General features: G+C 37.2%; 2 protein-coding genes across 2 annotated transcripts; both read left to right on the plus strand.

Annotated features, from left to right (window-relative positions):
* Window positions 1-7,596: 7,596 nt before the first annotated feature.
* LOC144428208 (uncharacterized) lies at window positions 7,597-8,178 on the plus strand. The gene has a single exon (XM_078117107.1). It carries the CDS (start codon window positions 7,597-7,599, stop codon window positions 8,176-8,178), a length of 582 nt encoding a protein of 193 aa, XP_077973233.1.
* Window positions 8,179-13,172: 4,994 nt separating this feature from the next.
* Window positions 13,173-14,105, plus strand: LOC144428209 (uncharacterized). The gene has a single exon (XM_078117108.1). The coding sequence runs from the start codon at window positions 13,173-13,175 to the stop codon at window positions 14,103-14,105; it is 933 nt and encodes a 310-aa protein (XP_077973234.1).
* Window positions 14,106-27,892: the final 13,787 nt, after the last annotated feature.

Raw genomic sequence — 27,892 nt, forward strand, 5'->3', positions numbered from 1 at the left:
AATTAATATCATTTTTCAAAAATAGAATAAATGAAGCATGGCTTTTATATTGACGTTTATAGCTGTCGGTCTTTTCAGAAAAGGAAAAAACACCCCGACGCGATTATTTATTGAATCGTTGTTTCTTTGTAAGACTTTTGAATCTCATACGAGCTGCGTGTTTGTTTAGTGACTTTCCGCAATTTCCATTCAACTCCATAAAACCAAATTCATCATGACGGCCAAATAAATTAATTTTACTGTTCGTGAAAATATATTCTCGTCTATCTTCGAAGGACTCCCTATGCGAAAAATTGTTTGCCGTGCCTACAGATTCGCTGGACCAATTTTATCCGATTTGCTCTTGTAGCATGGTATAATGGTCACGTAATCCGCAATGCATCAAATTTGAAATTGTCTTATTGTCAATACTTGTACGCAAATTTCCGATCAAGTCCAACCAAGAGAAGATTCAATTTCTATTGGTTCACGTTGTCGACCGACTCCATGCAAAACCTGGAAGAACACTATGAGATTATCTGCCGCGATTAAAGTCATAGCTTGATTCGCTTCAATATCGGCCAACGGAAAATCCTGCAAGTGAGGCATATATTGAACTTTTTTAAGCATGCTATCTGAATGTGGTCTTTGTGACTCGATCACAAACACGTTGTTCAACGCCAATATTCGTCGTAACCAGATTTCACCGACAATATTACTACTTCTGTATCTTGCGAAACGCCTTTGTTTCATAAAGTGTCAGTGCTAACACGGGTATGGTTTATTTTTACTAGACCAAGTTTTCGTTTCGATTCATGATGTATATATAATTAAGATTTGACTAGCAGAGTCTACCACAGCGATAACTTATTCAGAAAAGCCCAATGGATCCTTCACTACAACTAGCAAAAGCTGAAACTGGACACCACGTCTGAAACATTTGCATTGGCAACGCTGTTTGTATGAGTAGAGACATTGCGATGATTGTTAGCATTTGATCTTCTTGTAAAGATCCGCAGGCCATGGATCACTGAATGATGCTCACCCGAACAAGCGCGACACATGTTAGGAAATCTACACCTATCCTACAAAACAATCTAAACAGAAAGCTAAACTTACATGATCTGTTAACCTTTTGATTTCTGCCCATCTCCTCTTCTCTGAATGTATTTAAGTCGATTTTTAATAGTCCACAATTTTCAAGTAATGTGGGTAAATGTGCGGACGTTGCTTGTATCGCTTTTAATCTGAATTAAAAGAACAAAAGTTAAATGATTTGGGACATTCATTATGACGTCACAAAACAGAATAAAGATGAATTTTAAAACTAATAAAAGCCTAGCCCTGAATAATAAAAAGGTTGGTTGTTGTAAACTGCTTGTCTGCGGATATCTGACTTTGGTCAGACAAAAGGTTACAAAAATACATTTTTGTTATCGTGCAGCAGGACTCTCGAATAAATAACGTCCTTGAAATATTGTAACAGAACCGATTCGCACAAAACAGATGATAGCTGTGAACTCGAAATAGTCAGTGGTGTATTTATGACTGTTGCCCACAACTTCAAGAACATACACCTTACATTTCAATAAAGCAACATAACGCTGGTCTACTCATTAATTTTCCTTTAACCAACGGTTGTGACTTTCCCGGTTTCAAATCGACACCGCTGAGAAGCAACAAGGTGGAAGCAGATAGAAAATGCACAACTATTACATTTGCTAACTTTCTGAAGAATGGGTTGTTAATTAATACTAAAGGGAGATTTGAAGATCATCGAATGCGGACAACTAAGATTGATAATGCCAAGCCAGTGAGGGAGAAAAAGTGTACTCGCTGTAAGAAATGTTTCCTCATTTTAATTATGGTCACTAGGTTGTGTTCCAGAAAAGTGTATCGTAATATATATTTTTTGCAATCATGCCAGTCTTGCGATAATCGTTCAATTTTACAAGCGTAGTACATTCGTATTCAGCTAAATGGAGTGATTATTATCCTAAATTTGATATTAATAATTATTTCCACATAATATTCCTATGGTTAATACATGAGAAGTCCCAAATAAATATTTTATTGAGCCAACTTGGCTGTATATTCTGACCAATAATCTGGCATCTGTATATTCTCCCGCACGCCGCTCTCTTCTTGAGGCGCAGTTCTTACCACTTCATGGCAGCTCCTGCCACGAACGAACCGCGGCAGCTCTTGCCATGGTTTTATAGCGCTATTCTGTATTCAGTAATCAGTATTAACGGTATATTCACAAACTAATGTACCAAATTCTAATTGATCACGCGGAATTATATCTACTTAAATCCTAACCCTAACCCCAAATCCATCAAGACTGTATCCATAAGAAAAACGTTCCAACTTACCCAATATTTGTCACCCTAAGGGACAGCCCTGTCCTTACGGCCCACCTGCCGCGGTTACGGCAGCAAAATTTTACCTGCCATTGGTTTTCAATTTGCTGCCGCGGTAACGGCAGCTCGACATTGGTTTGTGGCAGCTAAAAAGTCAGTCGCCATAGGTTTGGCCGTAGCGGCCATGGTATGGAAATACCGCCATGGTTTTGCGGCAGCTGCAGACGCCATAGAATACTTAAAACTGCACTTGCTCTTCTTTCTGTGATTTTAGTGAGCGCACCTCTGTATAAGTATAAGTTTATTTCGACTCCATAATCAGCAAAACAATAAAATGAATGGTAAAAATAAATAAATAAAAACTGATTATGAAATCAGGAGAGCGAACAAAACCTTAGATAAGGTTTAAAACGTACAGAATGTATATACAGATATAAGATGGAAGGTTTTGCCAAGAAGATGTGGTAACGTACGTTACCGGTACCATATTATCGCCACTTTTTACAATCCATTTACTATTACAATCCATCCGAAGTCTATCTACTTCTGGTTATAATTTCTCTATATTGTCTCTGAACATTAGCTACCGATGGGAGGAAAAAATGCCGACGGCAGCGAGTCGCGAAATGAATTTGCTATGGCGACACCTCACGAATATAGTGGAAATGTGGGTATGGCGATAATAGGAACTACGATCATCCTATTATCGCCACTTATGTCAAACTTTTTTTTCAATAGCTTTTCTCTTTAAATACATACCTAATCATTTGCTCTGAAATTTTCAATGATTAAAGAGTGTTGCTGCTGCTAGAAGGTTATTACTTTTATTTATTTCAAACATTTATCGATTTATGTAGGCCCTACGAGATTTGTTTTTCACTTCAAAGTTATATATGATGATGTCATCAAAATTAAAAAATTGCGTATCGTAGCATGGTGGTTCGGCGATCTGGCGGTCAGCGAAATCGGGAGTTTTTTTTAAATGAGATTACCGTTACTGTGAAAGATTTGATAACAATTCGTTTTAATGTTTGTCCTCACATTACCGGTATTGAGCATTGCTGTTTTGTTTTTTCACGATTTTTCCGGTTCTCCCTTCTGGCGGGCCAAAATTTTTTTATCCTATTATCGCCACCCTGCGGATACAATAATTAACAACAGCACGATATTTACAAACACTTCCCATTTCAAACTTGATTCAACGTCGATCTAACACTGACTGACAAAAACTAAAATAAATAAACACTGTCGCGCTATTTTGAGCTGCTAATTAGTAATTACCGCCCTCCCAAAAAGTTGGCCGAGCGTGATATCAGCTGATTTTTACATTTTACAAAAATGTATGTTTTTATTGAAATGTTTTTACGCCACCGGGTGACAGAATATGTTAAATATTTATCACTTACGACGTCGCAATCCGAGAACAACTCATATTCAGCGCTATCTGAAAGTGCGACTGCAGCAGGGCGATTCTGAAGGCGTGTGGTGAAAATTGGCGAGTGGCGATAATAGGGTAACGTACGTTACGTGTTCACTCACCTAAAATAATTGAAATATTTCACACACGCACCCACACAACCATATAGAAGTTATTAAGTAAAGGGAACATGAAAAATTACATACTGGTAGTTAATGAAAAATAAATAAATAAAAATTACTTGCCACACCATATTAATAAATTTATGGTGATTGCCACTGCCAAATTGATCAATTTTGTAAATGGGAGTGAACAGTAAAGATAAACTTTTATAAAAAAATATATTGTCAAGCTGATTATAGATGGAGTCAAATGCCAAAATGCCCAACCAAAGTTGCCAGAATTGGGTGCATGAAGAGGTGGGCTAGACCAGGGGTTCTCAAACTTTTGGTGTTGCGGAGCCCTTGAAAGGTTGAATATTATTCGCGGAGCCCCAAAATAAATGTTAAAATTTTACTTTCAGATTAATATTCCTGAGCAAGTTAAAAGTACTTTACTTATTTTGAATGCTGAACCCTTTTTAATAGGGTTAACACAAGTCATAGATAAATCTAAATTTCAAACATAATATACTAAAGCTGTAAATTTGACACTTGACCAACATATTGATAAATTAGGGGGCGAATCTTTTCCCTTTTGACATTGAAAGACTTAAAAGGCCGCTAATAACGTGCGCGATATCATTTTGTTACAATCGCCGATTTTTTTTCGTCAGCATGGCGTGTTTTTGAACCTTTAAACATCTTTACGCCGGTGTTTATTCTCCCTAAATCAAAAATTTTCCTTTGGCATATACATGTATTGTTACACAATGACGACGTTAATTGCTTTTTGTTCTCGTGGGGAAGTATGAGTTTAATGTGAAAAACATGTTACCATATTATAGTCATCGGCGATGAAAGGCTAAAAATAATAATTAATAAAGAGGTAAATCCGCAACTCAAATTTCTTAATCGAAAAACGCCTTCTAAAATATTAAAACTGAAACTTAAAATGGAAGATCACACGTTTCGTTTTCAGCAGACTCACCTCAGATTGAAAACGCTTTTATAGACATTGTAAATCATAAAATTTGGTGTTATATTAGGTTTTCATCGTAGTAACTGCGAAATCGAAACACAGTCAATTGTGAGCGCGATCCGCGATGTACCTTTTTTCATTCTGAAACTACCGGCAGAGCCGAATGCAATAAAATAAATTTCAATTGTTCGTATTTTGCCCAAATATTGTGATTTTTTAAACGGCGATATCTTGCTTAAAAATAATCTCAAGTGCAAAAGAACAAATCAAGTTTGACAAATCCCAAGATCGCAAAAATACGACTCCAATTTATTTATAGTTGGCAGTTTATCACATATTTCATGTTATTTTAGAATAGTATTTTCATTTTAGTAATCCTAATAGTAATCTCGAACCAAACGTGAGTAACGATGAGACACGTTAAATGCTCGCATCGGTCATGGATTGAATATTTTACGCAACAGAAATCTCGTTATCCGTTTTTTTAATCGCGAAGAATGTTGCGCGGAAATTTCCGATTCTAATTTTGAACCACCTGCCTCTTAAGAATCCTGGCTGGGCTCCTGCTTATAAATAATGTCATTTTTTAATTCCGCCTCTTTACCATATTTCGAGGCTATATTGTTGTCAGATTTTATCAATGCTGTTATTGCTTCTTTGAACAGTTACAAAATTTTGAGTCAGTATTTTGAAGAGTTCGCGGAGCCCTGGGGCTCCGTACGGAGCACTTTGAGAACCTATGGGCTAAACCACTTCATTGCCCAAACTAGAGCCTATTATTGCCAAATTATAGTCCAGATTGTAATAAGTATTTAAATCTATCAGTAACTTTATAAGAATGAGTAATTATAATTAATTAAGGTAGAAAGACAGGGTATAGGAATATGTTGGTTGCTAAGGTTATAAGGTTTTTTTTTTCCATTCTTAGATATTGACTTCTGCAAGGATAGAGGAATTAGGAATAAAGGAATTAGTATTGTTATTTCACAGGATCATTTCTTCATTTAATTATTGTGGCGTAATAGATGTCAATTCAAGTTTATCCTGGATAAGACATCAGCCTGCGAATTTTGTTGTTGTAGACACCATTTATATTCAATAAACTAGCCATTGTATTGATCATCACGGAACGACCTGAAAAACAGATAATAAATCTGCGAGTAGGATATTCAAAGGTTACATATTTGGAAACAGCACTACCCTACACTTTTGTTTAGAATTAATTATTATTTCGAGTAGATATTGATTATTAGTTATCTATCTTTAATAAAACGCTAGTTCAAAGACCAGAGTTGAAATATGGTTGGGACACAGGGTGAATTCCTCGCAAACCATGCAGAAACTCTCAAACCACCCTGACCATTCGTATGTTGGCCTTCACATTAACTTCACAGCAGAACGTGTTTCTAAGCCCCGGAATTTGTCAATTTGTAAGTCGTATTTTTCATGTTTGTTTTATTTATTTAGCTAATATTTGGAGTGATGATCATAAATTAGATTAAATTGTGTGTAATTACTGGAATAAACTGACTCATCGATGTTCATTAATACTGCGATAATGCAATAAGTCAAAGCAACAAATGTTGGATGAACAATTTGGGATCGGGCTTTTTAAGTATTTCTGGTGTTACTAGCACATTGGATCACACGATATCACTCCACATCATAGTTAGGTGATAGCACCGCTTATTACCTACATATTGGATTTAATCTAAATTTGACGTGTGCAACACTAACTGAACTAAACTATTAGACTATGGCATCTACAAATGATGAACCTACACAAGCATTCAAGCAGCAATGTGAAGTACATTCTCAAAATGTGGCAGATCTATGTCACGAACTGTCAACACTTCTATCCGATATTAAGAACAATGTACTTGTCGTAAAAGTCGAAGAAAATTTGGACATTGCATTAAATTCATGGCAAACATTGCAAAAATATATTTCTCCTGGAACTGATGGTGCATCTGTCCCGGTTGCATAAGAAGAAATTGAAACGGCTAAATTACAACTGGCAAGGGCTGAAGAGACTCAAAGGCTGTGGGACATAAAATACCAGAGATATTTAGAGTCTTGTGTGACATCAAGTCGAAGTAAATCACACAAAAGTAAAAAATCTCGTCACTCTCATCAATCTCTTTCATCAATGTCATCTGTTTCAAGTCTAGCAAAGGCACGTTTAATTGAACTAGCAGCTGCTGAAAAAGTTGAGCAAGCACAAGCACAGTTGGCTCAATCTAGACTACAAGCAGAATTCAATCAACGTCAAGCTGAATTGCAACTCGAAATATCCTTGAGAAATGCCCAGCTACAAATGGAAAAAGCTCAAGTAATAGCTACAGCAAGTAGTGTCCGATCTTCAAGGCATAGCTTCCGCCATTCGCAAACTACTAGCATCTCACCACCACCTGTGTTACAAATCAGAGACTACGCTGTGGATTCTATCCCTGTTACATCACAAAGTGTTTTGATGCACCCTGTGTCTAACTGTGTTACCACTGCTGACATACCAACCCATATTACCACTCGCCCGAGTGAACCAATGTTGTCTATGGGCCCGGCAATTGCAACAAGTTCTGGTCATTTGCATTCCCATCAACCCATGTTCTCTAGCTCTCCAGCTTCCCCTGCGAAACTGGCAGACAATGGCTTTCTTCAAAGCACTAGCGGAATGCAAATATACACAAGCTCAGCAGCTATCACAGTCAGTCACAGCTAAATCCACTCACAAGAAATTTTTATCCACAAGTTGGTATGTCTGTGAACACAAGAGCACCTGAACTATTGCAAAGCCATTCCACCAGGCCTGTGATGTCAACACTACCACGGCAAGGTTTGATGCCATCATATGAATTTCCTTCGTACAACATAAACCGTCCAGCTACTAATGTTCAACCAAGGAACGCAGCTAGCAAGGATGATTTATTTGCACTTATGCAAACAGTGCGTCAAGGGTTCACTTTGCCTAAGCTAGATCCAATTACATTTGATGGTAACCCTGAGTATTATCATTCATTCATCCAAGGCTTCGAAAACATGATTGATAGACATCCATATCCGCCTGATGTGAAGTTAGCACAGCTCATTCAAATGTGTAAAGGAAGGGCGAAAGACGCAATCAAGCATCTGGTTGTGATAGCACCTGCAGCAGAAGGTATGGCAAGAAAGACTTTGGAATTCAGATTCGGAAATCAAACTTTGGTGATTGAAGCAATTATAAAGCAGCTCACTGCTGGTCCTCAGCTAAAGGCTAACGATGCTGAAGCGCTTTATGACCTTGCTGTGAAGATGAGAAATTGTTATACTTTCTCATTGGAAGAAGGAACACATTCTTGATGCACAATCGTATCTGCGAGACATCTTTGATCGATTGCCATATCATGTACAAATGGACTATCTCAGAGATGAATCATGGAAAAATGGTCCTATTCCATCCTACATGCATTTACTAGAATATGTTGAAAGAAGAGCTCACCTGAGCAACACATTTTATGGTCGATTCATGGCCGAACGCTATGTCAAAAGTAGGCAGCAGGTTAACCCTAGACCTCGCTCAGCTAAGACATACACAACCACAAGTTCTACAATTGCAACTACAAGGGAAAAGAAAAGTGACAACAAATTCACCAAGAACACTCAAATTCAATGTCTATGTTGTGGTGATTCACACTTTCTGTATCACTGCACGAAGTTCAAAGATAAAGATACCAAAGAGAGACTTTTAGAGACTTCGTTCGAGAATACAAGGCATGCTTCAACTGTTTGCGTGCAGGACACAACGTAAAGGATTGCAAGTTAACAACTGTGGAAAGAAACACCACACACTTCTTCATGATGACACCCTGTCTTCTCAGAAACCTGTTAATTCTAATGCAAAATCCAGTGGCTCAAATGGGCCCAGTGTGAGTAATGTGCATGCAAATTTTATTTCACCTAATATAGAAAATTATCCTGTGCGACTTATGGTTGTACCAGTCAAGGTTTCTGCTAATGATTCTGATTGTTATTCATTTACATATGCTTTCCTTGATTATGGCTCGTCACGTTCATTTTGCACCACTGATCTTGCTAAGAGCTTAGGCCTTCAAGGTGAAACTGAGGGGTGTACTATTCACACTGCCAGTGGTTCAAAGCCCCACTCAGGAAAGAGAGTATCTTTCACTATTACTGGTATTAACGAGCCTAACGAAATATGTATAAATAATATTTTGACTTTGGATGGTATTCCTGATTTGCATGACTCTATCCCACATCAGGAAATAGTGGAACAGTATCCACACTTGCATGGTTTATCTTTCCCCGAAGTAAATGGCACCATTAAAGTGCTGATAGGTTCTGATGTATTGGGACAATTTCCCATCTCAGACACATGTGTTGGTGAACAAGGCTCACCAACTGCTTACCATACAATGTTAGGTTGGGCTCTAGCAGGTCCTGACAAAAATGCTCAAATTTCAAATTGTGTCGATGTCAATTTTTTGAAAGCAGGTTATAGTTATGCAAATTCTATTGAGGAAAGTACTAATTTATCTATGTGTCATATTTGTGGTCATGATTTTGTTGATTTATATGCTGATCCATGTACTACAGAGTTTTCTGTCGATGACAAGAAAGCATTGAGCATTATGGCAGATACAGTGAAAATGGTAAATGGTAGGTATCAAATTGCCTTACCCCGGGTATCTGATAATGTAACCCTTCCTAATAATCGTTTTATAGCTGAAAAGAGGCTAGTATATCTCAAGCGAAAATTCCTGAAAGACCCAAATCTTTTCCAAAAATACAAAGATAAAATACACGAATACACCAGAATGGTTATGCAGAATACTTACCCATACATGAATTGCCACACAGTAACAGAACATCATATTTCCAACATCACTATACTGGCCAAAAATTTCGGGTAGTATTTGATTGTTCAGCCGAGTTTCAAGGCACTTGTTTGAATAACAACTTGTTATCAGGTCCTTTCAATACTAATACATTGGTTGGTGTTCTCTTGCGTTTCCGACAGGAACCCGTTGCGGTAAATTGTGACATCCCTCAAATGTTTCATAGAATTCGGGTAAATCCACCTGATTGCGATTCCATGCGATTTCTATGGTGGCCCAATGATGATTTATCCCGAGACCCTGTTGAGCTAAAAATGTTGAGTCATATATTTGGTTGTAAGAGTTCTCCATCTGTTGCTACATTTGCGCTACGAAAGGTAGCTGATGATAATTTATCCAATGCTGACTCTGTCACTATTGAAACTGTTAATCGTAATTTTTTCGTGGATGATTGTTTGAAAAGTTTGCCTACTGCTGACCAAACCGTCAGTTTGATATCTCAACTACGTAAGCTATTAGATACATGTGGTTTTCATCTTGCTAAGTTCATAAGCAATGACCAAGCTGTTTTAGATTCTATACCCGATGAAGATAAAGCCCCATCTATGGAAGATTTTGACATTCAAGGTGATTCCTCAAATAAGACACTCGGTGTGCATTGGCGCATTGATGCTGACAAATTCGTAATACGTATAAATGTAGAGCCTCGTCCTCTAACACGGTGAGGTATTTTGTCAATGGTTAGTCAAGTATTTGACCCATTGGGATTTGTCCAGCCATTTATCTTGCCCGCAAAACCTATTCTTCGCGAGTTGTGCGATAAAGGTTATTGCTGGGATGATAACATTTCTGGCCCACCTAGAGAAAGTTGAGAAAATTGGATCGCTTCATTATCAAACCTAAATTATTTGTCTATTCCTCGTTGTTTCAAGCCAGCTGACTTCACACCCACTGAGGTACAGTTGCATTTGTTTCCGACAGGAACCCGTTGCGGTAAATTGTGACATCCCTCAAATGTTTCATAGAATTCGGGTAAATCCACCTGATTGCGATTCCATGCGATTTCTATGGTGGCCCAATGATGATTTATCCCGAGACCCTGTTGAGCTAAAAATGTTGAGTCATATATTTGGTTGTAAGAGTTCTCCATCTGTTGCTACATTTGCGCTACGAAAGGTAGCTGATGATAATTTATCCAATGCTGACTCTGTCACTATTGAAACTGTTAATCGTAATTTTTTCGTGGATGATTGTTTGAAAAGTTTGCCTACTGCTGACCAAACCGTCAGTTTGATATCTCAACTACGTAAGCTATTAGATACATGTGGTTTTCATCTTGCTAAGTTCATAAGCAATGACCAAGCTGTTTTAGATTCTATACCCGATGAAGATAAAGCCCCATCTATGGAAGATTTTGACATTCAAGGTGATTCCTCAAATAAGACACTCGGTGTGCATTGGCGCATTGATGCTGACAAATTCGTAATACGTATAAATGTAGAGCCTCGTCCTCTAACACGGTGAGGTATTTTGTCAATGGTTTGTCAAGTATTTGACCCATTGGGATTTGTCCAGCCATTTATCTTGCCCGCAAAACCTATTCTTCGCGAGTTGTGCGATAAAGGTTATTGCTGGGATGATAACATTTCTGGCCCACCTAGAGAAAGTTGAGAAAATTGGATCGCTTCATTATCAAACCTAAATTATTTGTCTATTCCTCGTTGTTTCAAGCCAGCTGACTTCACACCCACTGAGGTACAGTTGCATTTGTTTCCGACAGGAACCCGTTGCGGTAAATTGTGACATCCCTCAAATGTTTCATAGAATTCGGGTAAATCCACCTGATTGCGATTCCATGCGATTTCTATGGTGGCCCAATGATGATTTATCCCGAGACCCTGTTGAGCTAAAAATGTTGAGTCATATATTTGGTTGTAAGAGTTCTCCATCTGTTGCTACATTTGCGCTACGAAAGGTAGCTGATGATAATTTATCCAATGCTGACTCTGTCACTATTGAAACTGTTAATCGTAATTTTTTCGTGGATGATTGTTTGAAAAGTTTGCCTACTGCTGACCAAACCGTCAGTTTGATATCTCAACTACGTAAGCTATTAGATACATGTGGTTTTCATCTTGCTAAGTTCATAAGCAATGACCAAGCTGTTTTAGATTCTATACCCGATGAAGATAAAGCCCCATCTATGGAAGATTTTGACATTCAAGGTGATTCCTCAAATAAGACACTCGGTGTGCATTGGCGCATTGATGCTGACAAATTCGTAATACGTATAAATGTAGAGCCTCGTCCTCTAACACGGTGAGGTATTTTGTCAATGGTTAGTCAAGTATTTGACTCATTGGGATTTGTCCAGCCATTTATCTTGCCCGCAAAACCTATTCTTCGCGAGTTGTGCGATAAAGGTTATTGCTGGGATGATAACATTTCTGGCCCACCTAGAGAAAGTTGAGAAAATTGGATCGCTTCATTATCAAACCTAAATTATTTGTCTATTCCTCGTTGTTTCAAGCCAGCTGACTTCACACCCACTGAGGTACAGTTGCATTTGTACTGTGACGCTAGCAGAGTTGGTTATGGTTGTTCGAGTTATTTGCGTATGATTGATGCAGCAAATAACATTCATGTTGTTTTTGTGAGAGGCGTTTCCCGTGTCACCCCCAAGCAACCTATTACTATACCACGTCTCGAAGTGGTATCTGCAGTTGCTGCTGCAGAGTTGGCCAGATCTATTGTTAAAGAGTTAGATTATAAAATTGATAAAGTTCTGTACTGGACAGACTCGACTTCAGTGCTTCAGTTTTTGAACAACCGTGCTGAAAGTTTCCAAGTCTAGTCTTTGGTTTGATGGCCCAGAGTTTTTGTGCAAGGATGAGTCCTTTTGGCCCGCTCGCCCTTGTAATGTTCCAATTTCAGGTGTTAATTGTCCAATTGCATCTGAGTTTAGAGGCAACTATTTATCTACTGATTGTGAATATGAATCTCCATTCCCCCCATTTTTCATTAGATATTCCAAGTTTGAAAAACTACAGCGTGCTATGGTTTGGTTGATGCGTTTTCAAGGATACATGAGATGGAAGTATCTTAAATGTGACCGAGTTCCTGCATCTCGATTCATTTCTGTAGAGGAACTGAGAAATGCTAGTTGAACAAAAACAGAAATTGAAGTCTACACTGGCCAAGCCTCTACTAAAGTGTGACCCTTTCATACAAGATGGTAATATGCGTATGAGAGGACGGCTTGAAAAATCTGATTTGCCAGAGCAACAGAAGAATCCAATCATCTTGCCACCTCACCATTATGTAACAAAGCTGATCATCGACATGCATCATAGAAATACAGGTCACTCTGGAACTCTCCATGTTCTTGCGTCAGTTAGAGAAAGATATTGGATATTACGGGGACAATCAGCTGTTGGAAAAGTCATCAGATAATGTATACCATGCAGAGAAAGATCTGCTCGTACAGGCGAGCAGTGGATGGCAGACCTCCCCAGCTGTAGAGTTGTTCCTGGAAAGAAACCGTTCGAATCTACATTTGTAGACTACCTTGGCCCAATCAAGGTCAAGCTTGGTCGAAATGAATACAAGCGTTATGGATGTCTTTTTACTTGCATGGCCACACGTGCCGTACATATTGAAGTTGCAGAGTCACTTGATACATCAGCATTTCTACAAGCGTTTTTCCGATTCACTGACAGACGCTCAAGACCTATCCACGTATATTCGGATAATGGTACAAATTTTATAGGCGGAGAGAAAGAGTTGAGAGAGGGAATTAGAAACTGGAACAAACATGTGATTGACAAGTCATTATCTCAAAAAGAAATTCAATGGCACTTCTCACCTCCATTGGCCAGTCATCAATCAGGTGTCGTGGAGCGATTAGTTCGAGAAGTCAAGAAAACATTACGTGCTATCACTGATGGTCGATCATTTTCAGATTATTCATTGTGGTCCTTCCTAACTAGCGTTGAAAGGATATTAAATGATAGACCACTCACACCACTAAGTGATGATCCTAAAGACTTAAATGTTTTGACACCAAATTCAATTCTAATTGCCAAACTTGATCCATCTCTACCTTTAGACAAATTTATGAAGACTGATGATTATAGAAGAACATGGCGATATTCACAAAGGCTCCTGGATTTATTCTGGGATAGATGGAAGAAAGAATATTTGCCTCTGCTACAAGAAAGACAAAAATGGCACACTACACAAAGAAATCTGGAAGTTGGCGATTTGGTGTTGATGTTTGATGATAGTTCCCCTCGCAGTCATTGGCCGAAGGCGATTGTTGATGAGACATACCCTGACAAGCATGGTATTGTTCGAAGGGTTAAAGTCCGTACTGCAAATTCTACTTATGTACGGGATGTTCGCAAGCTGTGCTTGTTAGAGGCCATATAGTGACACGCACATACACACACATTGTACATAACATGCACCTATTCACAACATACATACCGCAACAGGAATTATGCTTGTACCACATTCCTACCCTTTCCTTAGAGATTCTCGTTTACCATTTTTATGTATCTCTAATGGTGCTCATTCTTTCAGATTAATTATTTCTGATTAATTTTTGTGTGTTTCACACATTGTGTTGTTTGAACATTTCTTTTATTGCTTTAACAGATTACATAAAATGCTTTTCATTTTCTCTAATTTGGGCCCGGTATGTAAGAAATGTTTCCTCATTTTAATTATGGTCACTAGTTTGTGTTCCAGAAAAGTGTTTCCTAATATCTATTTTTTGCAATCATGCCAGTCTTGCGATAATCGTTCAATTTTACAAGCGTAGTACATTCGTATTCAGCTAAATGGAGTGATTATTATCCTAAATTTGATATTAATAATTATTTCCACATATTATTCCCATGGTTAATACATGACAAGTCCCAAATATATATTTTATGGAGCCAACTTGGCTGTATATTCTGACCAATAATCTGGCATCTGTAAATTCTCCCGCACGCCGCTCTCTTCTTTCTGAGTTTTTAGTGAGCGCACCTCTGTTTCTAAGCGCCGGAATTTGTCAATTTGTAAGTCGTATTTTTCATGTTTGTTTTATTTATTTAGCTAATATTTGGAGTGATGATCATAGATTGGATTAAATTGTGTGTAATTACTGGAATAAACTGACTCATCGATGTTCATTACTACTGCGATAATGCAATAAAGTCAAAGCAACAAATGTTGGATGAACTATTTGGGATCGGGCTTTTTAAGTATTTCTGGTGTTACTCGCACATTGGATCATACGATATCACTCCACATCATAGTTAGGTGATAGCACCGCTTATTACCTACACTCACGTTTGCTGAATGCCTATAGCTAGAATTTTTAAGCTATAAAAAAATAATGAACGAGGATATATGATTAACAATTTTCCTAATACATGCCATGAAGCTTAAAGCAATTACATTCAATACCAAACTAATTTTGTTATATATATATATATGTAATTATTACCAAGTGGAATTCCCAACAGATCGACACATCTCTATCCCAAAAGGACATGCAATAGCACTTTTCACCTCTTTCTAGTCACCAAAATGAAGTGGTGAAAAGAATGGTGCGCAAGGTGAGAAGAATTCTATTGAATGGCCAGTCTCTCAATGATTAATTATTATGGTCTCTTCTCACAGCAGTAAAAAATATTATCAGCGATAAACCACCACTGAGTGACGATCCGAATGATTTGAATTGCTCTCTCTCCAAACTCAATGTTGATAAATAGATTAGAACAGTCTTTGCCACCTGATTTGTTATTTCGAACAGATGAATACAGAAGTTGATACAGACATGTTCAGCGATTACTTGATTTATTTTGGCAGCGCTTGACAAAAGAATATTGTCCCCAATTACAGTGCCGACAGAAGTGACTCAATGTTCAACACAACTTTCAAGTTGGAGATTTTTTGGCCCTGATTATCAAGAAGTTGTCAGGAAAGTGAAAGTGCACATATCCAATTGTATTTATGTGCGTGACATAATGAAGTTCTGCCTACTTCAGGGGTGGGCAACCTTTGGCACGCGTGCCAAACTTGGCACGCGAGCCCATTTATTCGGCATGCGAGCGAGGCCTCAGAAACGAGATCGTCTTATTTCAGATAAAAAGTTTCGAGACTGAATTATCTGATAAAACTCGGTGTTCGTTTATTCATTATCGTTTGTTAACAATCTGTTAATTATTTAAACTTTTTTTGTCTTTTTATGGCTTCAAATAAATATATATATCATGGCGTATCAACTGAGCTCTCGACGAATTTTGTCGGAATTAACACAACGTTTGGCTACATTGTTACGTAATATATATTTCTGATTGATTTATGAAGTTGTGCAGCTCATGTTGGTTAGGGTTACGTGCTAACTTACTGTTATAACTTGATTTCGAAAGAAATATAAGCTATTAGGAAAGGGAATACAAGAGAGAAGTGCAGAAAACGAACTATTACATGATTGGGATGCCATTCCCGAGAATTTTTTTAAAACTTGAAAACTTTGCAATGCACTATTCTACAACAGGGGTCGGTAAACTGAGGGCCAAATGCGGCCCGCGAGCTAATTTGTTGCGGCCCTCGAACAACCCGACATTTATTAAATGAAGCAAAAAATGTTCCCAAATTTATTATTGTATGTACGCGGATTTAGTCAGTTGCATGTCGTTCGAGTTAATTGTGATCTTTAAAATTCAAAAATGTTTGGAAAACGCAGGATAGCTCGCGACGAGGACTAAACATTCCAATGTGCTTCGACGAAAAATTCGACCCGAGATCCAGGACTGCGCCACAGTTGATCTATGCGACAGTGCAAAACAAGTAATGGGCACGTTCGGAAGCACATATTGCTGCGAACAACTTTATCTGAAATGCATTACACTTGGAATAAACTTCGTACTCGCTTGTCAGGTCTTCTTTGGAAGACGTACCGTGGGGGCAAGTGGCAAAAAAACATCATCCTTCACATTAATAACAAGTAAATAAAAACAATATGTTGTTGAATAATATATATATATTAAGAAACGGCACATACACATCTCATAGTAGCAGGCTTTTAACGCAATAATAGAAGGTGTGAATGCGCCACAATTTGAAATTCAATCTAGCGCTTGTTCGAAGGAGGAAATATTGCGGCCTGCGCGCTACAGGGAATGTGTATGCAAGTACATAAAGTTTTCCGACTAGTGCTCTACATCATCTGCATATGCTTGTGAATCTTTGTTCTCAGTTATGATTGGAATTTTAATAAGTCGTCTCGTAACAGGAGTAGCCTGGACGTTGAAACCAGTAGTTCGTATATTTCTTTGAAAATTACAAAATATAAACCCAATGTAAAATCTCTATCAGCGGTAATGCAGCAGCAGAAGTCTCACTGAGATAGAATAAGAAAAGTAATCAAATCTATTTGTCAGACTGATAATATATCCGAATAGTGAATCCGTCTGTAGGCCTACATGTTTGAAAGGTTTATTATTATGTATTTTTGCTTTGGAAGTAGCAAAGCATTGTTTTTAATTTTGGTCGGCACGCGGAAGAATTTTGTTGTTAAATTTAGCCGATTTTGGCACGCGAGCCGAAAAAGGTTGCCCACCCCTGGCCTACTTGAACCTTGTTGAGTACATTTACGTACAAAATACACACTGCATATATAGCATCCACACCACACACACAAATTGACAATTTCGTTATCTTCATAGGTTTTGTTTCCGTATTTTTAACTCCAATTGTTTTCGGAAGTTTTTATTTTTATATTTCTCTCCGTTATCCATTTCATCAACACATTTCATATAATTTCCGGTGCCGGTATGTACGAAATGTTTTATTGCCCATTTTATTGAACCGCCCTTTAATTTAAGCACTGTAAAGTTAGTCAACGTCCCTCCTTTTACTGTGGCGAATAAATGACTCACCCCCCCCCCCCCTCGCTAGAATATTTGAAATTTTGTTGCCACGAGGTAGATGCACGTCGCACAATGCGGATCAGGGAGTCTGCTGTGCAAATGTATGTTTTATTAATGATGGGTTTTCCTATTTCGCGTTTGACTCATGCCATACGTTGCAAAATGATTATCAGGTGGGAATTTGATACTTAGAATATTGTTAGGTTTATTCATATATTACCCGAATAGGTTTTGAGGATTGCTCTAATATATGCAATGTTATATTTATCATTGTCTTGTTTTGTATCCTAGCATACTCGCGGCTGTTCTTTGAGTCCTTGTCAAAAATAGTCAATTTATTATTAACACCAATACTGAAGTACTAAGACTGTTAACACTGATGTCAACATCAGATGTGTTTCAGGCTGATAACAAAGTTTCTTTCAAAGTTTCTTGTTGGTGCATAAATTGAAGACAATAATTTGGATACCAAAGGACAGGATACGACTTTAGTTAGCTCGTAACTCGTAACCGTAGTGGGAAACCTTACTTCAAACTACTTATCCCACATGCACAACCTTTACATTTGTTCAATTTCTGATGAATGGGCTAGTATGAAAGGGAGGTTTGAAGATCACAGTGCCAGTATTTGACAAGTCAAAGACAGTTAAACTCATATATTTTATTATCCACATATTTTGTTTCTGTTATCATTCTCTTAGAAGTATTTTGTGGTTATCTCTTGGTATCCACACGTGTCAAGAAATAAGGTTAAATGAGTGGTCTTTCGCGTGTCTCGAATGTTATATGAGATGAAAATAACACAATGTATACGCTTTTTTTTCTCGTGATTGCATCGCATACGGCACCGATGTCCTAGCAATAGAATGATGAGAAATAAGATTAGAAAAGCCGATACTCGCATTCGCTGGATGCCCGTAAAATTAGAATTTTTCACATTATAAAAAATAAGGAACGGGTAGATATAATTGACAATCTTTCAAATACATGATATGTGGCTTAAAGTAATTACATTTAATCTCAAACAAACTTTGTGATATATATATATGAAGACGTTGTGGAATTATTACTTGTCTTAGTGAATTGGATGGAGCAAGATTCGAATCTAAATTTACATGCGTGTCCATAGATTTTCTGCAATCGTATTGAAGATCGATTTCTCTACATCTTTTACCGATACAATATTAATTTATGTTTCTACTAATTGCAGCATCCGTTATATAAGATCTACCCTAGGGTGGTCCAAGGTTGCGAGGTTGGCATGACGCAATAACTTTTGGCGATGTCTCGCGGGCCGCAGTAGGAGAAAACCCAAAAGTGATAAAACATCGGGAGTTTACCCATTTGCTTCTTGAGAAATATCGTGATATTTTTGGCGTTTTTCTTCATGTTTGATTTTGTAATGTCCGCTAAAATTATATTTTTGCGTGGTAGAAATTACTTGGAAACACACCAGACCCCGTCATTGAACGTTGTTGGAGAAAGGTAAATACGTTTCCTATTTCTTGTTCATTTGTTATACACTTATTGTATGATGAATTCATATATTTGACTAATTTCATTACTTTTAGCGTGATTAGGTCTAGTGGTATCGTCAAATAACAACCAAAATATCTGTCTAAGATGAGACTCCGGACCCAGCTAAAAAAACTGGATTGCGCGGCGCTAAGTCAGGTCTGCGTTTCGTCATTGCTGTAACATGGTCACGTCTCTAAAATTGAGAAGTTACTTAAGGCGAGCTTCATGTACGAAGTTTGCATGGAAGCGCGATTCATCTCATCAGCTTGGTCATGTCTGCACAAGACAATTTATTCTCCTCGTACCGACCACGGGAAGTCGTTTCCATCCTGGTAGAGTCTTGACGTTTATAGATACAACATTGAAATTCCGTGATTTTATCAAATATCAATCCCGACATCGGGATTAGGAAAAAGGCCAATCACAGTTGGAATAGTTCAGAAATAACTCAGGAATATTCTGCCAATAAATACACTTATCTAACAATGGTTTAGTACACGCTAAAATTGTTCTACGGGCGCAAGGAATGTGTGCTAAGGCCGCGGTTCAGACCACCCTGATCTACCCTATAAAGCTCGGTACAAGCAGTACTTAAGCATATTCATGTAACCTCTATCCTGATATCCCAACTAACATGCATTCTTAAATCATCATAGGTTGTTACTGTTCCATCCGAATGTTGGCCAGGGTAAATATTGATATCTTTACGTAAACTGCGAAGGCGCGTCTGACGCACTACACAATGGTATGATTTGAGTTTGTTGATTAATTAGGATAATTGGTAAATTGGAAGCGCAATAGTTGAATATCTTGTCTCAGTCTATCTCAGTATTCGGTGTGAATCAGTGTTTACAGGTTCTGTATTGTTGGTAGTACTCGTTATGTATCTGTTGGAAATACCAATTTGTAAATTCTTGTAAGAACTGAGGTTTTCAAGTGTAAGACAAATATAATTCAGGGCAGTATTACAGTTAAGCTAACATAGTAACTACTGCTTCAATATTTTTGTCATAAAACTTGAATTATATTTACATCAGAGCATATTTCGTTTGGTTGTGTTACTTGTAGAGCCAGGACATAACGTATGTATATACTAAATTAGGTTTTGTATGTGTTTAATCTTTATCGTGCTGATGGATTTGAAATATAGAGAGTTGTGTATATAGAGAATATATTGAGTTGTCTATCCGTATGAAATATTGAGTTTTCGTTTATTGTTTTCAGCCGATGCCATGTTCCTGATTCTATTCCAAGTTCCACCGTGTTGACTGTTTTTGTTTTGAACAAACTACACAGATTCTTAGTTGAATTTCATTGGGACATAGCACTTTAAGGCACAGATAATATGCTGGAACCCCTTGCTCTCTAATATCAAACACTAGTAACTGGTTCAGAAACAAATCGTTTAGTTCGTGACAGAACTTGTTTATTGGGGGCGCGTTGTCGAAGATCTCTAACCACTAATAATTAGCTACGGATGTAAATTTTTCTTCTTCTCGGAAACATTTTTAAAATATTGCATTTGAAGAATATCCTAACGTGAAAACCAGAAGAATGAGCATGTGTTCAAGTAGGCTTGCACGTAATTTACAGATTTACGGAATTACGTAAAGTCGTAATTATTGGTCGAGCGCTTTCGCGATTGAAACGAGCTCTCTTCAAAGCAGTCAATTCCGTCGATTGTAAAAAGTGAAAGTTTAAAAAGAAGTTAAAGCTTCGGTATTTGCAGCCGTTTTTCTCACTTTTCTCTCTCTTGCCAATACGTCACCGTGATAATTAATGTCGCGCTTATCAAACAGCAATATGACGACGGAAGAGAAATTGCGTAATGAACCGACGCAACTTCGTCTTTTCGGCATCGGTAAAGCGATTGAGACGGCAGAGAAACAACAATATGACGGGATTTCCCGCGATCCGGTAAAAATCCTTTGCGGACCGTTGACGGTCCGCGGACCGGCGGTTGGGAAGCACTGTTTTAGAATATTAAATCGAATCCAGAATCCTATTCTATTTTTATAGTTACCGTATTTAAATAGTGGATTTCTCCACCACAATGATTGAAATTAAAAAAAAAAGCTAAATTGTAGCCTAAATGTTTAATGTATAACTATCTTTATGCAGTATTTAATTGAAAATGTCCTGATCATTGGATTATATTTAACCAAGGCAACGAGATTTAAGAATTTCGACGATCGTTTTTTTTTGTTTTTAACAGTTCAATATTCTCAATTTAACTACTATCAAATATCAAGTATGAGCCAGTGTGTTTATTCTGTGCGAGAACCATTTTCAATTACAAAACCTTGATGTTCTGTTACCGGTTTTATCGTTTTATATATATCAGTCCGGACTTGTCCTTGCTCAATATATTTTCCACAATGCCTCGCAATATTTCGGCCAAATATGATTAACTGTCTTTACCAAATGCGGCAACTTATTTTGATTCTTGAATACCACCGACACTCAACCAAATTTGTGTAAATCTTGGCCGATAGCATCGTCGACTTGAGTTAGAAAAATAAGTATTTTTTTTTCGTGTGTGCAAAATAAATGTCACAATATGCATTTTTTTGCGATATAACTTTGTATTTTCGGAAAAGCCATATCATATAAGTACGGTATTTAAATTATGCGCAAATAATTAATATTTGATCTAAATTTGTTGCAAATAATGTTACAACATTTAGGCCGCGACATGATTTAATGTAAAATGAAGCATGGTAATCGGAATAACGTCAATAAGTCGGCATCAATAATTATTATAAAATGCTGACTAGGTAGTAAAGTCGAATAATGTTAAAAACGGTGCAATAACAAGTCTTCGTCGCGAGGCAAGAGCAAGTATGATCAAACGAGAGAATACGCTCGTCATGGCATTGATAAATTGGAAACCCGACATTTTTTTGAATACGATTTTAAAAAAGTCAACTATCGTTTCATAAATATCCGTATACCAGTGTCGGTAATGATAAAATTGATCGCATAAAATTGGGACGGTTAATTTGCGAAGGTGATAAAGGAAATCAAAGCTAGCACAAAAGATAACAATCAGAATAAAATTAATTTGAATTCACTCTTGTCTTAACATCTGTCACCGGCGTGTAGTACTGCCAGGAATATGAAAACCCAAACTCGATGTCCCAATCGAAAATGAAGTGGATTCAATTGGTTGTTATGATAGGTTTAAATGTGTGAAAAAATATCGCAATTACGGGGTCATTACGTAATCGATTTGGCCGTAATTACGGAATTGATTTTTGTCAATTACGTGCAAGCCTATGTTCAAGTATTCAAAATTAAATGAAACATTACTAATGTTTCTAGAAAAAGATCAAAAGCTTCCTTCATCATCCTTCCGAAAGTTACAAAATCATATACACTGAAAGCTAAACTCACATCTTTCATTAAACTTTTGATTTCTGGTTTTCTTCTCGCTAAAGGTATTTTAGTTTTGAGTCGATTTTTCACGCTCCACATATTTAAGAAATATTTCCTAATGAGCGTTCTTGGCCTGAATCGCTTGTTATCTGAATAAAAGAACACAATCCATAGGTTTTGTTGTAATCATCATGCAAAATTTATATCTTAGCAGTTGAAGGTGGTTAAAGACGCTAAAAATGGCAAAATTATGACCGCATAAAGAATATATGTGTAAAAGAAAACGAAGTTGAATAAAAAACAGATAAGTTTAGGGCTGCCCAACCCGCGGGCCGCGTTCATAAGCAATGAGTCCATGAACAAACATTTTTTAAGGTTTAAATTTTAGTACCGTATTTTGTATATGGCTAAACTATGTTTCGTGTTATGGCGTGACATCCAAATGTCGTTTCTTTCAATCACGCGTATAGCAACTGAGCTCTCGACGAATTTTGTCGGAATTAACACAACGTTTGGCTACATTGTTACGTAATATATATTTCTGATTGATTTATGAAGTGGTGCAGCTCATGTTGGTTAGAGTTACTTGCTAACTTACTGTTATAACTTGATTTCGAAAGAAATATAAGCTAATAGGAAAGGGAATACAAGAGAGAAGTGCAGAAAACGAACTATTACATGATTGGGATGCCATTCCCGAGAATTTTTTTAAAACTTGAAAACTTTGCAATGCACTATTCTACAACGGGTCGGTAAACTGAGGGCCAAATGCGGCCCGCGAGCTAATTTGTTGCGGCCCTCGAACAACCCGACATTTATTTAATGAAACAAAAATTGATCCCAAATTTATTATTGTATGTACGCGGATTTATGTGGTAACAAGTTCTGCTGTATGACGCTTGTTTTGAAATATGTAGCGTCAGTTGCATGTCGTTCGAGTTAATTGTGATCTTTAAAATTCAAAAATGTTTGGAAAACGCAGGATAGCTCGCGACGAGGACTGAACATTCCAATGTGCTTCGACGAAAAATTCGAGCCGAGACCCAGGACTGCGCCACAGTTGATCTATGCGACAGTGCAAAACAAGTAATGGGCACGTTCGGAAGCACATATTGCTGCGAACAGCTTTATCTAAAATGCATTACACTTGGAATAAACATCGTACTCGCTTGTCAGGTCTTCTTTGGAAGACGTACCGTGGGAGCAAGTGGCAAAAAAACATCATCCTTCACATTAATAACAAGTAAATAAAAACAATATGTTGTTGAATAATATATATATATTAAGAAACGGCACATACACATCTCATAGTAGCAGGCTTTTAACGCAATAATAGAAGGTGTGAATGCGCCACAATTTGAAATTCAATCTAGCGCTTGTTCGAAGGCGAAAATATTGCGGCCTGCGCGCTACAGAGAATGTGTTTATTTGGCCCGCAAGTACATAAAGTTTTCCGACCACTGCTCTACATCATCTGCATATGCTTGTGAATCTTTGTTCTCAGTTATGATTGGAATTTAAATAAGTCGTCTCGTAACAGGAGTAGCCTGAACGTTGAAAACAGTAGTTCGTATATTTCTTTGAAAGTTACAAAATATAAACCCAATGTAAAATCTCTATCAGCGGCAATGCAGCAGCAGAAGTCTCACTGAGATAGAATAAGAAAAGTAATCAAATCTATTTGTCGGACTGATAATATATCCGAATAGTGAATCCGTCTGTAGGCCTACATGTTTGAAAGGTTTATTATTATGTATTTTTGCTTTGGAAGCAGCAAAGCATTGTTTTTAATTTTGATCGGCACGCGGAAGAATTTTGTTGTTAAATTTAGCCGATTTTGGCACGCGAGCCGAAAAAGGTTGCCCAACCCTGGCCTACTTGAACCTTGTTGAGTACATTTACCTACAAAATCTACACTGCATATATAGCATCCACACCACACATACAAATTGGCAATTTCGTTATCTTCATAGGTTTTGTTTCCGTATTTTTAAATTCAATTGTTTTTGGAAGTTGAGTAAACATTTTTTTTTCAATATTTCCCTCCGTTATCCATTTCATCAACACATTTTATATAATTTCCGGGGCCGGTATGTACGAAATGTTTTATTGCCCATTTTATGGAACCGCCCTTTAATTTAAGCACTGTAAAATTAGTCAACGTCCCTCCTTTTACTGTGGCGAATAAATGACTCACCCCCCCCCCCCGCTAGAAAATTTGAAAATTTGTTGCCACGAGGTAGATGCACGTCTCACAATGCGGATCAGGGAGTCTGCTGTGCAAATGTATGTTTTATTAATGATGGGTTTTCCTATTTCGCGTTTGACTCATGCCATACGTTGCAAAATGATTATCAGGTGGGAATTTGATACTTAGAATATTGTTAGGTTTATTCATATATTACCCGAATAGGTTTTGAGGATTGCTCTAATATATGCAATGTTATATTTATCATTGTCTTATTTTGTATCCTAGCATACTCGCGGCTGTTCTTTGAGTCCTTGTCAAAAAGAGTCAATTTATTATTAACACCAATACTGAAGTACTAAGACTGTTAACACTGATGTCAACATCAGATGTGTTTCAGGCTCTATAACAAAGTTTCTTTCAAAGTTTCTTGTTGGTGCATAAATTGAAGACAATAATTTGGATACCAAAGGACAGGATACGACTTTAGTTAGCTCGTAACTCGTAACCGTAGTGGGAAACCTTACTTCAAACTACTTATCCCACATGCACAACCTTTACATTTGTTCAATTTCTGATGAATGGGCTAGTATGAAAGGGAGGTTTGAAGATCATAGTGCCAGTATTTGACAAGTCAAAGACAGTTAAACTCATATATTTTATTATCCACCTATTTTGTTTCTGTTATCATTCTCTTAGAAGTATTTTGTGGTTATCTTTCGGTATTCACACGTGTCAAGAAATAAGTTTAAATGAGTAGTCTTTCGCGTGTCTCGAATGTTATATGAGATAAAAATAACACAATGTATACGCTTTTTTTTTCTCGTGATTGCATCGCATACGGCACCGATGCCCTAGCAATAGAATGATGACAAATAAGATTAGAAAAGCCGATACTCGCATTCGCTGAATGCCCGTAAAATTAGAATTTTTCACATTATAAAAAATAAGGAACGGGTAGATATAATTGACAATCTTTCAAATACATGATATGTGGCTTAAAGTAATTACATTTAATCTCAAACAAACTTTGTGATATATATATATGAAGACGTTGTGGAATTATTACTTGTCTTAGTAAATTGGATGGAGCAAGATTCGAATCTAAATTTACATGCGTGTCCATAGATTTTCTGGAATCGTATTGAAGATCGATTTCCCTACATCTTTTACCGATACAATATTAATTTATGTTTCTACTAATTGCAGCATCCGTTATATAAGATCTACCTTAGGGTGGTCCAAGGTTGCGAGGTTGGCATGACGCAATAACTTTTGGCGATGTTTCGCGGGCCGCAGTAGGAGAAAACCCAAAAGTGATAAAACATCGGGAGTTTACCCATTTGCTTCTTGAGAAATATCGTGATATTTTTGGCGTTTTTCTTCATGTTTGATTTTGTAATGTCCGATAAAATTATATTTTTTCGTGGTAGAAATTACTTGGAAACACACCAGACCCCGTCATTGAACGTTGTTGGAGAAAGGTAAATACGTTTCCTATTTCTTGTTCATTTATTCTACACTTATTGTATGATAAATTCATATATTTGACTAATTTCATTACTTTTAGGGTGATTAGGTCTAGTGGTATCGTCAAATAACAACCAAAATATCTGTTTAAGATGAGACTCCGGACCCAGCTAAAAAAAACTGGATTGCGCGGCGCTAAGTCAGGTCTGCGTTTCGTCATTGCTGTAACATGATCACGTCTCTAAAATTGAGAAGTTACTTAAGGCGAGCTTCATGTACGAAGTTTGGATGGAAGCGCGATTCATCTCAACAACTTGGTCATGTCTGCACAAGACAATTTATTCTCCTCGTACCGACCACGGGAAGTCATCTCCATCCTGGTAGAGTCTTGACGTTTATAGATACAACATTGAAATTCCGTGATTTTATCAAATATCAATCCCGACATCGGGATTAGGAAAAAGGCCAATCACAGTTGGAATAGTTCAGAAATAACTCAGAAATATTCTGCCAATAAATACACTTATCTAACAATGGTTTAGTACACGCTAAAATTGTTCTACGGGCGCAAGGAATGTGTTCTAGGGCCGCGGTTCGGACCACCCTGATCTACCCTATAAAGCTCGGTACAAGCAGTACTTAATCATATTCATGTAACCACTATCCTGAAATCCCTACTAACATGCATTCTTAAATCATCATAGGTTGTTACTGTTCCATCCGAATGTTGGCCAGGGTAAATATTGATATTTTTACGTAAACTGCGAAGGCGCGTCTGACGCACTACACAATGGTATGATTTGAGTTTGTTGATTAATTAGTATAATTGGTAAATTGGAAGCGCAATAGTTGAATATCTTGTCTCAGTCTATCTCAGTATTCGGTGTGAATCAGTGTTTACAGGTTATGTATTGTTGGTAGTACTCGTTATGTATCTGTTCGAAATACCAATTTGTAAATTTACAAATTCTTGTAAGAACTGAGGTTTTCAAGTGTAAGACAAATATAATTCAGGGCAGTATTACAGTTAAACTAACATAGTAACCACTGCTTTATTATTTTTGTCATAAAACTTGAATTATATTTACATCAGAGCATATTTCGTTTGGTTGTGTTACTTGTAGAGCCAGGACATAACGTATGTATATACTAAATTAGGTTTTGTATGTGTTTAATCTTTATCGTGCTGATGGATTTGAAATATAGAGAGTTGTGTATATAGAGAATATATTGAGTTGTCTATCCGTATGAAATATTGAGTTTTCGTTTATTATTTTCAGCCGATGCCATGTTCCTGATTCTATTCCAAGTTCCACCGTGTTGACTGTTTTTGTTTTGAACAAACTACACAGATTCTTAGTTGAATTTCATTGGGACATAGCACTTTAAGGCACAAATAATATGCTGGAACCCCTTGCTCTCTAATATCAAACACTAGTAACTGGTTCAGAAACAAATCGTTTAGTTCGTGACAGGACTTGTTTATTGGGGGCGCGTTGTCGAAGATCTCTAACCACTAATAATTAGCTACGAATGTAAATTTTTCTTCTTCTCGGAAACATTTTTAAAATATTGCATTTGAAGAATATCCTAACGTGAAAACCAGAAGAATGAGCATGTGTTCAAGTATTCAAAATTAAATGAAACATTACTAATGTTTCTAGAGGAAGATCAAAAGCTTCCTTCATCATCCTTCCGAAAGTTACAAAACCATATACACTGAAAGCTAAACTCAC

The sequence above is a fragment of the Styela clava genome, chromosome 10 (genome assembly GCF_964204865.1).
Source record: "Styela clava chromosome 10, kaStyClav1.hap1.2, whole genome shotgun sequence".
NCBI lineage: Eukaryota > Metazoa > Chordata > Ascidiacea > Stolidobranchia > Styelidae > Styela > Styela clava.

Coding starts and splice junctions, on each gene's coding strand:
- LOC144428209 (XM_078117108.1), top strand. CDS start 13,173: ATGGCAGACCTCCCCAGCTGTAGAGTTGTTCCTGGAAAGAAACCGTTC.
- LOC144428208 (XM_078117107.1), top strand. CDS start 7,597: ATGTCTGTGAACACAAGAGCACCTGAACTATTGCAAAGCCATTCCACC.